This window comes from Mirounga angustirostris, unplaced genomic scaffold (genome assembly GCF_029215605.1).
Source record: "Mirounga angustirostris isolate CCGP_5_RB_7025 unplaced genomic scaffold, mMirAng1.0.hap1 SCAF_2, whole genome shotgun sequence".
Classification (NCBI taxonomy): Eukaryota; Metazoa; Chordata; class Mammalia; order Carnivora; family Phocidae; genus Mirounga; species Mirounga angustirostris.
The window spans coordinates 13903531-13918720 of NW_026991710.1; the positions used below are offsets into that span (position 1 = coordinate 13903531).

Consider the following 15190-nt stretch of genomic DNA (forward strand, 5'->3'; position numbering starts at 1 on the left):
ATTTGATGTGGTTATTTGGAGGAACAGAAGAACCTGGTGGTTAAGAGTAAGACTTTGAAGTCTCATATTCTTGGATTAGAATCGCAGATTTGCAGTTTACTCCAAACAATTTCAGGGGAACTACTTTTTTAAATATAAAGATTAGCATAGTATGTGCTTAACTAGTAAGTGCTATCATGATTATTAGAGCAAACCATAAAGATTCACAAGAAAACATCTAGAATAAAAAGAATAGTTTCTCCTGAGAAACAGGATATCTACCTGAATTTTTAGTTGGATGGAATGAAGGAAATTATAGTCCGATCAAAGGCACAAAACCAATTCTCTTCAGAAATCAATGAACAGTTTGCAGTGCTATGTGATTTACAAGTGATCATTGGCCAGGTAGGGCCAAAAAGAATTTACCTGAATTTCTTAATTAACTTGTATATTAAATTAGTATAATGCAACTGTGCCTAAAGCAGTATCTTAAATATAATAGGTATTCAGATATTCAATAAACACAAATGTGATTCACATACATTTATAAAAATAAAATAGGAAATTTTAGTACTAAATTAAAAACACTTAGCAACTTATTGATCTAAAATAATGCCAACTGACTAACTGTGAAAGAGTGTGGAACCTGACAGCCCTTAGAAAGATTTTGGATCCTGTTCCCATTTGCCTTTTGAGGAACTTAAAAATGATTATAATCACTGATCCCTTCCTTTTTTTTTTTTTTTTAATATAGCTGCATCCACAGCCCAAATTCTTCACTCCTCCCTATATTCATCTCTTTGCCCTATTATTTTGCAATGTCCTCTCATTCTAGCCTCACCCATGTGACTTGCTTTGGCCAACAGGATGTTAGCAAGTATGAACTCTAAACTGGCTGAGGCCAGTGCAAGCTGAAGCTTGAGAAACTACTTGGGCACTTATGCCCCCTTGTGTATCTCTATTTTTGCCATGAGAACAATGTCTGGGCTGGCCTGCTGGATGGATGTGAGACGCAGAGAGGGGCTAAGCCGGCTCACCTGATAGCTAGCTAGTACAAGGCATGTGAGGGAACCCAGCCAAAGCCAAAAGAACTTCTTAGCCTTATTTGCCAGTCAGAGATGCAGAAGTGAAATAAGTGCTTAATTTACCTAAGGGAGTAAGTTTTGGGGTGGTTTGTAAGGTAGCACTGTTGTGGCAATAGATAAATACTAGAACATGTCTTCTCCTCACCATGATGTGCAAGGTCTCTCATTCCTTAAAAATAAAAACAAACAAGTGCAAGGTCTCTCATTCCTTAAAAACAAAAACAAAACTTCACTCAATCTTTTATTTTCCTCAAAATAACATTTTTAGAGCTAGTTTATTTTAATGAGTTATCCTATACTTGCTATCACCATTTTCTTCTCTCTTACTCTTAACCTACTCCAATCTGGCTTCCAAGTCTTTCACTCCATGAAAACAACACTTATTAAAGTCACCAATGAATTGATAAGTCTGATGAATGATCTTTAATTTTCAACCTTTTTGCCTTCCTAAGAACATTAAACACTATTGGTCATTTCCTCTGCTATAGACTGAACTGTGTACCTCCCTGTTTTATATGCTGAAGTTCTAACCCCCTATATTAAGAGATATAGGGCCTTTAGGAGGTAACTAAGGTAAAATAAGGTTACAGGGTGGAGCCCTAATCTGATGGCCTTGTCCCCATAAGAGGAGAAGAAGACACCACAGAATGGGAAGGTAGCCATTTGCAAACCAGCAATAGAGACCCACCAGAAACTGAACCCTCCAGACCTTGATCTTGGACTTTCCAGCCTCCAGAACTGTGAGAAAACAAATCTCTGTCATTAAGACACGCAGTCTAGGGGCACCTGGGTGGCTCAGTCGGTTAAGCGGCTGCCTTCAGCTCAGGTCATGATCCCGGGGTCCTGGGATCGAGCCCCACATCGGGCTCCCTGCTCAGCAGAGAGCCTGCTTCTCCCTTTCCCTCTGCCTGCCACTCTGCCTACTTGTGCTATCTGTCAAATAAATAAATCAAAAAAAATTAAAAAAAAAAAAAAGACACGCAGTCTACAATATTTTGTGATGGCAGCCTGAGAAGAGTAAACCTCTTTCTTGAAACTCACTTTTTTTTTTGGCTTTTGAGACAAAACACAATATTGGCTTTCTTCTTCCTCTTCCCTTCACTGCAAGTCATCCTCCTCTTGGATGGCTTGGAATTTCTCAGGCCTAAGTCCCAGGCTTCCTTTTCTTCTTCTATAATCTTTCTTTAGGGGTTCTCATCCATACTCAGTTTCAGTTATCAATGACATCTCAGACATCTCAAATCCTCCCACTGCTCACCACATTACTTCTTCAAAAAGGATTTCCCTGAGTATTCAACCTAAAGTTATTACCACTAGAAACTCTTTAGATCATCTAATTTCATTAACACAGAACTTACAATTGCTTATGTTTTTCCTCCCTCCCATTAAAATACGAGCTTGATGACAGAGTACAACATATTGGTCTTGTTCAACATATTATTTCCAGTACCCTGCATATAGAAACTGGATAAATATCTGTCAAAAGAATAAATCTAGGACTTCTGCTTCTGGCTATGATGAAGTAACAGGAATCAGATTTACCCTCTCACCTTAAACAACTTAAAAAATAGACAAAAATATAAGCAATATATATAGTAGGCTCCACATCCAGCATGGAGCCCAATGTGGGGCTTGAACGCACGACCCTGACATCAAGACCTAAGCTGAAATTGAGAGCCAGATGCTTAACTGACTAAGCCACCCATGCGCCCCTGAAATATTTTTAAGACAATGGATGAAAGAAAGTACAGGGTGACTGTGATCCCTGAAAGAAGGGAACAAAGGAGGGAAGTCATAAAAATTGCTCTGGCTTACTGCCTGAAGAATTTCCAGCCTGCAGTTTCAAGAGAGGGACCAAAGGAGCTTGGAGATCTTCCTGAAATGAGAGGACAGTTTGTTGCTGAGGGAGACCAAAGCAACCAGAATCTGTGGGGCAGAGCACAGGAGACAGAGCTGCACAGAGAGAGCTCTAGAGATCTGCACTGGCTTCCCTCGAATCTGTAGATAAATACTGATCAGTGCATGATAAATGTTTCCCAATTCTGTGAAAAAGACCACTGAAAAGGACCAGGCAGAAAATTGCTAGAGGCCATACAGGACTGGATATAATTTGTGTTCCCACCAGCAAGAACGGAAAGACCCCCTGACACATATGACAGTAAATAATTATTGGTAGTGCCTCACTAGTGGGGTAAAATTAGCCCTATGGCAAGATTTCTCATCCTCAGCACTACTCACATTTGGGGCCAAGTGATTCTTTATTGTGAGGAGCTGTCTTATTATGCACTGTAGAATGTTTAGCAGCATCTCTGGCCTCTACCCACTAAGTGTGACAATCCAAAATGTCTCTACACATCATCAAATATCCTCTGCAGGACATCCCCGGTTGAGAACCATTGTCCTAGACTAAAGGCTGTTTCAACTCTGCCAATCAATGCCCAAAAGCAAGATTTGAAACAATAAAGTTTTCTTAATGAGTTAATAGTGTCTCAGAACAGAGCCACAAAACATTGAAGACATTGGAAAAACAAAACAAAAAAACCCCAGCATACAAGGTAAAATCGACAGTGTCCAGCATCCAATCCAAAATTACCAGGCATGCAAAAAACAGGAAAATATCCAAAATGAGGAGAAAAATCAATCAGCAGGAACTGATAGCACACGATGTAAAATTAGCACACAAGGATTATTAGTGCAAGTACTTTCAAGAAGCTGAGGAAAGCATAAGCATGAGGAGAAATATAGTAAATACAAAGAAGACTAAATTTATTTATTTATTAAAAGGATTTTATTTATTTATTTGTGAGAGAGAGAGAGAGACATAGCAAGAGAGAGAGAGCACCAGCAGAGGGGAGAGGGAGAAGCAGGTTCCCTGCTGAGCAGGGAGACCAACATGGGGCTCGATCCTAGGACCCTGGGCTCATGACCTGAGCCGAAGGCAGACACTTAACCAGCTGAGCCACCCAGGTGCCCCAGAAGACTAAATTTAAATCTCTGGAGATGAAAATATAATTTCTGAAATGAAAATATCCTGGCTGTTACTAACAGCAGATTAGACAATCCAAAGAAGAGTTTATCAAACTTAAAAACATGAAATAGCATAATCCAAAATGAAACAGAGAAAAAAATGTAGAAAAATGAACAGGTATCAGTGTTCCATGCGGCAAAATAAATGTGATTGGAATCCCAAAAGGAGAGTAGTGACAAGAGAGATAGAAACATATTTCAAGAAAATACAGCTAAAAGATTTCCAAATGTGGTAAAAACTAAACCCCCATATCCAACTAGTTCAAAAAACTCCAAATAGAAAAAAACATGAAGGTAACAATGCCAAACCCATTTATAATCAAATTGCTGATAACCACTGATAAAATCTTATAAGCAACTGGAGGAAAAAAAAAATCCAGTACATACAGAGTAGCAAAAAGAAGAATGACAGCAGACTTATCTTCAAAATCTGGAAGGCAGTGGAGCAACAGGTTCAAAGTACTAAAAGAAACATATGGTCAAATCTGAATTTCATATCCAGCTAAAATATCTTTTCAAAAACAGAAGTGGGGAAAAAAAGTGCGAAATAAGACTTTTTCAGACAAAAAGGCAGGGCTGAGTGAATTAATAAAGAGCAAACCCACACTACAAGAAATGCTAAAGGAAGTTATTCAGGCAGAAGTAAAATAATATCAGATAGAAGCCTGGATTTGTACAAAAGAATGAAAAGTACCAGAAATGGAAAATTCATGGGGAAAATACTTTTCCTATTTTAAAAATCTCTTTGAACAACTGTACAAAGGAAAAATAGTAACAACATATTGGGAAGATTATAACATTTATAGAAGCAAAATGTATGACAATAATAATAGCACAAAGGCTTGGAGGGAGGAAATGCAAATGTATTGTAAAGTTCTTAGACTATACATGAAGTGGTGTAACATTATCTGAAGGGAGTTACTGGTAAATATATAGGGTAAACTTGACAACAAGTACTTCTTAAAAAAACAATTAAGAGAGTAAATAGAATAATAAAATACACTCAGCTTATCCAAAAGAAGGCAAGAAAAGAGAAAAAAGTAAATAATAGATAGGACAAATAGAAAATAGAAAGTTGGATGGCTTTTATCAAAAAGATAAGAAATAAGTGTGGGTGAAGATGTGGAAAAAAGGTGAACCTTGTGTACTATTAGTGGGAATATAAATTGGTATACCCACTATAGAAAATAGTATGGATGTTCCCCAAAAAATTAAAAACAGAACTACCATATGATCCAGCAATTCCACTTCTGGATATTTATCCAAAAAATGAAAACCGTAAACTTAAAAAGATATATGCACCGCCCCCCCAATGTTCACTGCAGCATTATTTACAATAACCAAGATATGGAAACAACTTGTGTCTATCAAAGGATGAATGGATAAAGAGAATCTCTCTCTCTGTCACACACACACACACACACACACACACACACACACACACACACCCAGCCATAAAAAGGAAATCTTGCCATTTGCAATAACATGAATGGACCTTGAGGACATTATGCTAAGTGAAATAAGTTAGAGAAAGACAAATACCAGATGATTTCACTTATATGTGGAATCTAAAAATAACAAAAGCCAACCAAGCTCACCAATACAGAAAGCAGATTGGTGGATGCTAGAGGTGGGGGCAAAATGGGTGAAGGGGCTCAATAGGTACAAACTTGTAGTCATAAAATAAAGAAGTCATGGGAATGTAACATACAGCACAGTCGCTGACTATAATTAATAATACTGTATTACATATTTGAAGTTTGCTAAAAGAATAGATCATAAAAGTTTTCATCACAAGAAAAAATTCTATGGTGACAAAAGTTAACTAGACTTACTGTGGTGATCACGTCACAATACATAACAAATACCAAATAATTATGTTGTACACTCAAAACTAAGATGTTGTATGTCAGTTATACCTCAATTAAAACAAAAACAAAAACAAAACAAAGTTGGCTGACTGAAACTCAACCACATCAAGTCACACGAAATGAAAATGGTCTATTAAAAGGCAGAGATTGTCAGATTGGGTGAGAAAGCAAGCCTCAACCGTATGTTGCCTAAAAGAAACTCACTTCAAATACAGAGACATATAGATTAAGAATGAAAGTGTGGGAAAAGATATACCATGCTAAAACTAGTGAAAGGTAGCTGGAATGACTATAGTAATATCAGACAAAAAATGATTTCAGACCAAAGAATATTTCCAGAGATAAAGAGGTTCATTTCATATGAAAAAGGAGTAAATTCATCAAAAGTACATAAAAATTCTAAATGTATATGCACCTAATCACAGAGCTTCAAAATACATGAAACAAAACCACAACTGAAAGGATAAATAGGAAAATCTAGAATCAAAGTTGCAGATTTCAAAACCTCTCTCTCAAGGATAAATAGAATAAGTAGACTGAAACTCAAGAAGGATGTAGAAGAGTTGAATAGCACTATCAACTTGCTTAACTGACAAGACTCCACCCAACAGCAGCAGACTACACATTATTTTCAATAACATGGAGAACATTCATTAAAGTAGATCTGGATAGACTCTTGACCATAAAAAAAAAATCTCAATAAATTCAAAAGAATTAAAATCATATAAAGTATATTTTATAACCATAGTAGAATTAAACTAGAAATCATTAACAGTATCTGGAAAATCCTCAAAATTTGGAAACTGACCAATATATCTCTAAGTAATCCATGGGTTAAACAAGAAATCACAAGGGAAATATGAAAATAGTTCTAATTTAATGAGAGTGAAAATACAGCAGAGCAAAATTTGTGAGATATAGCTAAAGTAGTGTTCAGAGGGAAATTTATAACATAATGATCATATTAGTAAGGAATTAATCTTCTTTCTTTTTTTTTTTTTTTAAGATTTTATTTATTTTCTAGAGAGCGAGCAAGCGAGAAACAGCATGAGAGGGGAGAGGGTCAGAGGGAGAAGCAGGCTCCCCGCTGAGCCGGGAGCCCGCTGTGGGACTCGATCCCAGGACCCTGGGATCATGACCTGAGCCGAAGGCAGACGCTTAACCATCTGAGCCACCCAGGTGCCCCTAATCTTCTTTCTACTACAACCCTCTACACTCTATACCAATAGTTCTCTAAGTGTGGTCCTTGGAGCCCAACCATCTCTTTTTTAATAAGCCCTCCTGGTGATTCTGATGCACACTAAAGTTTGTAAAGCATTGTTTTAAAGTAGTACAGTTCTCATTTGGACCACCGTAATGGTCTATGCCTTCACTCTTGCAGTCTACCATTCATTTTCCACAAGGCAGTCAGAGAGATCCTCTAGGGAGAATCTGATGATGTCATATATCTTCCCTATCCAATCTCTACTCTAAGAGCAATAGGAAGCTACTGAAAGTACATAAACATGGCTTATGGGAATCTACATGGCTATCCTTCATTTACTTCTCAATCCTCACACCTGATATCATGCTCCTCCTTTCTCTTTTGACTCAAGACACACCAGTCATTGTCATACCTGCAAAGAATACCATGCTGCAGTTTTCCCACATGCAAGTCTTTCTGGAAGTCAGTCCTCCCCTCCTAGCTCTTTGCTACTTGGCCTAATTAATTCCTACTCACTCTTCACAGCTCAGTTCAATGCCATTTCCTTAGAGAAGTCTTCCCCCCCAATTCTCTGACTTGATAAAATCTCCCTGTAAGGAATTCTTATAATACCACCTACTAATTAAGAACTTGTAAGATTTGTGTACTTACTTACTCAGTGTCTGCCTCTCTTAATAAACTTGAACCATGAGGGCAGAACAATACCTGGTTTTGTCCCCCATCATATCCTGTATGTCTAGCATATCGCCTGGCACACAGGAGACATTTTTTAAAGAATAAATTAATGGGGTCTATCTAGCTTTCTGTTTCTATGTACAGAAACAAAGTAGAAAAGAAATGAAATGTCTAGGTTGCCTGGGATTGGAATGGGAGTGGGGTAGGAAAAAGAAGCCAAGGTCTTATTAAAATTAAACAAGAACAACCAAGAAAAACCTGGCAGGATGAAATCATTCAGACACTGCTCTGTCCCCCCCACCCCCCGCGCGTAATTAAACAACAGGTGAATTCAATAGACTTAACATTATAATCATAGAATGCTCAGCTCCACTGCAAACTGTTTACTGCCCAGGAAAAATGAGGGTGGGGGGAATGGTAGCTGGGAGAGCTGAACCAAGAATTCTGAATCCCTAAGTGAAGAAATTGAGAAGAAAAAAGGAGAACATTTGAGGAAGGAATTTAAGATGTAAAGCACTGAAATCAATCTTTCTAACAGGTGGTAGCCACCGGTGAAGGAAGAGAAGAAGGGCGACCCTTGGACTTACCTCAGATAGACAAAGCAGGTCTGGAGGCTGCGGGGAGAGAATAAAGATTTACAAAACAGAATAAACTGCCACTCATGGCTCCCCAGCACCACTCTGCTGGATAACGATAGGTCTTGTCCCATACAGATAAAACAAAACAACTACAAGTCAGAAATATATTGCATTGTGTGGGAAGAGGGAGAGGATGGGGTGTTCGGAATAAACTGGATATAATAACTTTAATCTATTTTTAAACAACTCAAGGACTTTCTAGCCACATACCAAAATTCTCCTGATATATACAGGTCAGCAAACTTTTTTCCACAAAAGGCCAGGTAATAAGTATTTTAAGCTTTGTGGGCTTTATGAAATTACTCAATTCAGCTTCAGTGGCATAAACAGCAATGACAACACCTAAGTGAACTTGGAGTGTTACAATAAAACTTTACTTACAAACAGGCCATGGGCCAGGTGCCCCAATTTAGAGAATTAGTTTTATGTTTGAAAATAGTTCTATACTCCGTATCCACTAGTATGGAGAATCAATCAAATTATCTTTCTTCAAATTATACTGTGCTGCCAAAGTAAAAACAATTTGACATACTTTTTTGTAAGTTCCCGGAGTTCCTCTGTGACTCTAACACAAAGCCTAGTAGATCAAAAGAAAAAGTATCCAATTTGTTGAGTAAATTAGATGGTTTTCCATGAAAGATGTGGGGTAATTAGTCAAGTAGAATATTGTGAAAAACTCAGTAATGGTTAACAAAGCAATAGGATATAAAATAGTCAAGAAAAATTCTAAGAAAAAAAAATCAAGACAGGAGATTATCAAAGTAGCTCTTCTATATTTTAATAAAGCATTATAGCAAGAGTTAGAAATGCTTCAAAACCTAAAACTCTTCTCCTTACTCAGTTCCTATGAAAGTTATGCTGATAGGGAAGAAACTCAATTATAAATAGAACAGATTTTTATTAAAAATTCCTGATTTCACGGGCGCCTGGGTGGCTCAGTTGGTTAAGCAACTGCCTTCAGCTCAGGTCATGATCCCGGAGTCCCGGGATCGAGTCCCGCATCGGGCTCCCTGCTCGGCAGGGAGTCTGCTTCTCCCTCTGACCCTCCTCCCTCTCATGCTCTCTGTCTCTCATTCTCTCTCGCAAATAAATAAAATATTAAAAAAAAAAAATTTTTTTTTAAATTCCTGATTTCATTAGAATACTTCAAATAACCAAAAGTTTTAACGGTTTCACTTGTGGCACTGTCAATTAGTAAAGAGGTAATATGAAGTCCAAATAAAAAAGAATATGCCAATGAGTTTTTTCATTTTTCCACTAAAATATCTATCTTCACTTCATCCAGTTCTGACTAAATTAAGATGGTGTAAGATTAATTAAGACTTGAGGAGATACTGATGTTATATGAAATTAAGACTTGACAAAAAACACTGATCTCATATGTTTTCCTAAGTTCATAAGATATTTTCTCATGGTTTGTAATATCTATGGTAAAGCTACCTGAATTGACTGCTACCACCACTCCTCCTTTCTTAACATGAAATGAAAATCTAATATACAAAAATGAAATTTACAAAATGGGCTCATTAGAATGTGATCATCTTTGGCTTATAGGTATTTACCACAGTGTTCTTTTAATGGTGAATGTTAATAAAGCACTTACAACTTAAGTTTGATTACTCTAATTTATGTCCAAGAACAAATCTAGTATATAAATTAATGTTTTTATAGTCATTGCATTTTTCTGGGAATATCGCAGTAAATATAAAGAAACCCTAGCAGGAAACTATATAGAGCAGTGTTTTCCAATTATGTTCCCCAAACTGTGGGACATAAAAAGCTATGATATGATATATGATATGATATGATATATAAAGTTTGAAGAATGCTGTTTAACATGTTAATGGGGCATAGTGATTCAACAAGCACAGGACTGAGCATTTCCCAAAGTTATTAGACCATAGGACCCTTTTCCCACAGAACATCTTGGAGGACTAGTGCTTCTTGGACTATATCTCTGGAATGCTTGTGTGGCAAACTAGATGAAGGTGACAATGAGTCATCTAGCAATGTGTTTCTATCAAAATGAAATTTAGAAAATCATCTACTCTATGCTACATAGTTCTTCCATTAAATGATAATTATGAAGCTGAATAATAGCACATGAAGAAATGCTAACTCTAAATTTTATTTGAACATGTTTAAGGATATTCTGTGCCAAGGTTTGCCTCAACCATACAAATTTAAAAGGATATTTTGAGTTAGGATGCAAAAAATGTGGTAAACCATTCATGAGCAGGACCAGAGGAGGATGAATGGTTGGTTTCAGTTTTAGGTAGTTGAAATTTTATTAATATTAATTAAAAATCACCCATCAGTTAACATACCTGTGTGAAAACCACAATTCTAAATGGAAAAATTGTATTCAGTCATTTTTGAGGATAGATGACAAAACAGGAGAAGCTGACAAATTGACTTTTTTTCAGTCAGCTCAGAATCTAATTCAAAGTATCAATTTGAATTCTGAATTTTTATGGCAAAATTTAATGTTTTAGGATGAGTACAATGAGTATAGCTACCTCAAGTCCACATTAGTTATTCTAGTCTTAAAACTTCCTTAGATGTGTCCAAAGTAAGCTTATTTACATCCAGATCTTTATCAGTTAGGAAAGGCACACATTTACTTCAGTAACTCAAAAGACACTGATATGCAAAAGTTCTATATTATTATTTTCAATAGTCACTCCATTTTAGGCCATTATCACCTCAAAAATCATCTCTTGCAGCTAGCCTTTCACACACCCCATTTTGTCCTTCCCCTCAAAACTCTATACTGTGTGTTATCATTAGAAAAGATTCCCTAGAATTACACTTTATTTAGTTTCTCACTATTCACGGAATGAGTTCTCAGCCTGATCTCTTTGTCCTTTTGTTATACCCACTTGGTGAACCCAATTAACCCAATTAAATCTAAGGGCCCACCTTTCTCCAAGCTTACATTCTGGCGGCTGAGATAAAAATCACAAAACTGTTCAACCCTGTTATTTCTTGAGAGAGTATTTCAAATGTTATCTACATTGCACAATACCCACCATATTATTCTTAAATTACCTCTGGAGTCATAGAAAATATCTCTAATATTCTCAATATTTTGCCCATGAATTTGTGAACTAACGTGCATTCCCATATATTGTTTCCACTGTTTTCATGTTTTAAGAGAGAAGCGATTCTTCTCACCAAAACTATCTAATGATGGCCCATAATGTCCAATAATTCACTCTGGGGCTTCACTCCATTTCCACTGCTTGCCATCTTGTTTGTATCTTCAACCTTTCATTCTCTACTGGCTTCTCCTCATTGGCAGCAGTTAAACTTTTTTTTTAAAAAAAACAGTCTTCATGAGGGCTTCCTCTCACTATCTCCCTATCTCCTCTCCAGTCAGAGCCATTTAGTTTTCTATGCTAATTTTCTTCATTTCCTCTTCCTGCATTAACTCAATCATAAGATTTCTGGCTGCGTACCAAAACTACGCTCTCCAAAATCATTACAATAACCTTTTGTGCTATCTTCAGTGGAAACATTTCAAGGCTTAATTAACCTCTTTTCAACATTTCACACTGTTGTTTTATCCCTTCTTAAAACACATTTCCTTTCTACTACACTCTCCTGGCTTTCCTCTTACTTCCTGACTACCCTCATCAGTCTCCTTTTGTGTACTTTTTTTTTTTTTTTAAGATTTATTTTAGAGAAAGAGTGAGTGCGTGTGTGCACTCGAGTGGTGGGCAGGGGCAGAGGGAGAGAATCTCAAGCAGACTCCCTGTTGAGTATGGAGCCTGATGCAGGGCTCAATCTCACGACCCTGAGATCATGACCTGAGCCAAAATCAAGAGTTGGGACACTTAACCACCTCCGCAATCCATGTGCCCCTGTGCACAATTTTTTTTTTCCTCTATATCTTTGGGGCTCTGAGGTCCTAGGCTCTTCCCATTTTACACTGAGCAATCCATTCCACTCTCATGGTTTCAATTATTTATGGACTCCAAAATCTTTATCTCTAGCTCAGACCTCTTTTCTGAGAAACAAACACATATTAACCAAAGCTGATCTCTTAATAAGACAGGTTTAAACTGCGTGGGTCCACTTACACGCAGATTTTTTTCCCCATAAATATACATACAGTATTGTAAATGTATTTTCTCTTCCTTATGATTTTCTTATAAAATCTTTTCTCTAGCTTACTTTATTATAAGAATACTGTATATAATACATATAACAGAAAATATGTATTAACTGTTCATGTTATCAGTAAGGCTTCCGGTCAACAGGTTATTGGTAGTTAAGTTCTTGCGGAGTCAAAAGTTATATGTAGATTTTTTTAATGCACAGGAAGTTAGCACCCCTAACCTCTGCATTGTCCAAGGGTCAACTGTGATTGCTTCCTAAACATCTTTTCTTAGATATTCCACTCAAACTGCTTACGTCTAAAACTGCACACTCTTAATGTTCTCTTATATCTCAGTGAATGTTACTATCCTCTATCACTTAGATGTTCAAGCACAAACCTGGACATTACCCTTTATTCCTCTACTCTCTAAGATGTACTGATTCTATCTCATAGACCTCCACCAAATCTATCTGTTCTCCATTACTGCCATACTAGGGCTCCAAACATTTTTTCATTAACTGATGCTGGCCTCACAATTTGGGCTATGCTTCCCTCAGTAGCTTTATCTTTTGCCATTTTTCTGTCCGCCCCCTGCCCCTTTCTTAATTTCTCTTTTATGCCTCAGCTATATGAATTAAATTACTCAGTGTTCTATAAGCCTGTTCTGTTACCCAAATTTTCCACATGCAGTTTGCTCTTCCTGAAATACTTCTCCCCTGACTTCTAATACTTTGGCATCCTTCAAATCTCAGCTTAGATGTAACTATGTAAGAATCCTTGCCTAATTTTCTAAACCTGGGTTCAATTTCCCTCCTTGGTGCTTCTACAAGCCACCTCTCTCCCCAATTACAGCACTCTACTTTCTACTGGAATTGCCTATTCACTGTCCCCTATGAAATGATAAGCTCCATGAGAACACAAACCATGACTTTAGCCATTCTATCCCCTTAATATAATTAATAATATAATATCTCACTTAAAACATAAAATATACTCTATTTACTGAATATATATACATGATGCAAGTCTTGTTTTCTTACTCAGATGGAAAGGGAACTTTCTGAACTTTCTACAGTATCTAAGAGCATGTTGTAGGCATTCATTAAGTATATACTGAATTAAGAATAGGATAGAATTGCATTTCTTCTTCCCTTGCCATGTCTACAGTTGATACACAGCAGTACAAATGTAGTGAAGTATAAGTTTTAAAACTCCTATGTATTAAACTATATCTAGACAGTAAATCTTGAAATGTACAAAAACAAGACATTTATGGCAGAAGCAAAACTTTTCATCAATAGAAATATTCCCTAATTCATTATATACATTGCCTTATGAATTTTTCTAGAAAAGTCCTTGTTGTTAAAAATCTCTCTCAAATCTCCAGTCACTAATTACTCTATGACGAAGAAAAACACATATAAAACTGATAATGAATTTTAGTGTCATTTCCAAAAAGGCATTAAGAAGTATGGAATACCAAGAATAATGAGAAAAAAAAGAACACCTTAAGAAACATTTTAAAATCAGATAAATATAACAAAAGCTGCTATAAATACAACTTTGTAAAAATAATGTCCTTGATTAAAAAAAAGAATGTTAAATAAAGAAGGAAAGTTATCAGTAAAAGATAAATAAAACTTTAAGCAGAACAGGAAATAGTACTAGTAATTTTAAAAATGAGAAAAGGTGTAAAACAACAATGCTAAATTTTTTTAAAAAATCACACAAGGATTTTGAGATTAATGTGAAAAAGTAATAATGAGGCATTTTCCATCTGATTTTTCCAGGGTGATCTCATATTTAGTGGGATAAAGAATCATATTAATATAAATTTTATATTCATACCTTAGGAAGATACAATGGTTAAGAAGCTAGAAGGACAAAATACGGTTCTGTTGTAAACTACCTTTGGTAAACTCTAACAGCATGAAATGAGAATGAAAGAATTAAAAGTGAAACACTGCACTTTCTACTCCATTCATGACAGTCTTTCAAAAATATGTGTATATATTTTTAGGTGAATTATAAATTTTTTTTTTTTAATCACTATCAGGCTTCTTCCCTCTTTTTTCCTGACATGCTATTTGTCATGTTATTTTTAGTTATCCTAAGGACAAGAAACAAAGGACATTATTTTTTAATTTGATTCATCTTTCATAATGGAGACTCTAATTTGATTAACATTAAAGCTTTAATCGTCACATGTTACAAAGTTAAAAATTTTTAATTAATGCATGTTAAATATTACTGAAATAGGCATTTTAAAGTCATTCAATTAATTGAATGTTGGGGTCATTATAATCATCTAACCTATTAAAACTTGAGTTTATTGCTTTTAATATTTTAATAGAAAATTTAATAATTGTTTCTTAGCTTTTAAAAAAGTTTTAAAAAGGTAACAAAAATAAAGCCATCAATACCTCCATAAGCCCCTAAAATATACAATGTAACAATGCAACTATACAATAAAATAGCCTTAAATTTACAAATGTAACCTGGCACTCTCTCGCATGTCCAGGAAGTAATGAAATGAGCATTACCATACTTCTACAAATCCTGAACTGTCTAGCACCTATCAATAAGCTGAGATGGAACTGGCTCCA

The 15190-nt window shown here is 36.0% G+C and overlaps 1 protein-coding gene across 9 annotated transcripts in view; it reads right to left on the reverse strand.

Moving 5' to 3' along the window:
• Positions 1-15190, reverse strand: part of LCORL (ligand dependent nuclear receptor corepressor like) — a 161355-nt gene that overhangs the window by 6058 nt on the left and 140107 nt on the right. For 7 of the 9 annotated variants that reach the window (XM_045881414.2, XM_045881408.3, XM_064584323.1 and 4 more), the window contains one exon: positions 8429-8455. The exons of the other annotated variants lie outside the window; for them this stretch is intronic. In XM_045881414.2, the coding sequence (XP_045737370.1) occupies positions 8429-8455 (27 nt within the window). The remainder of the gene's footprint in view (positions 1-8428; positions 8456-15190) is intronic. 9 annotated transcript variants of the gene reach the window in all.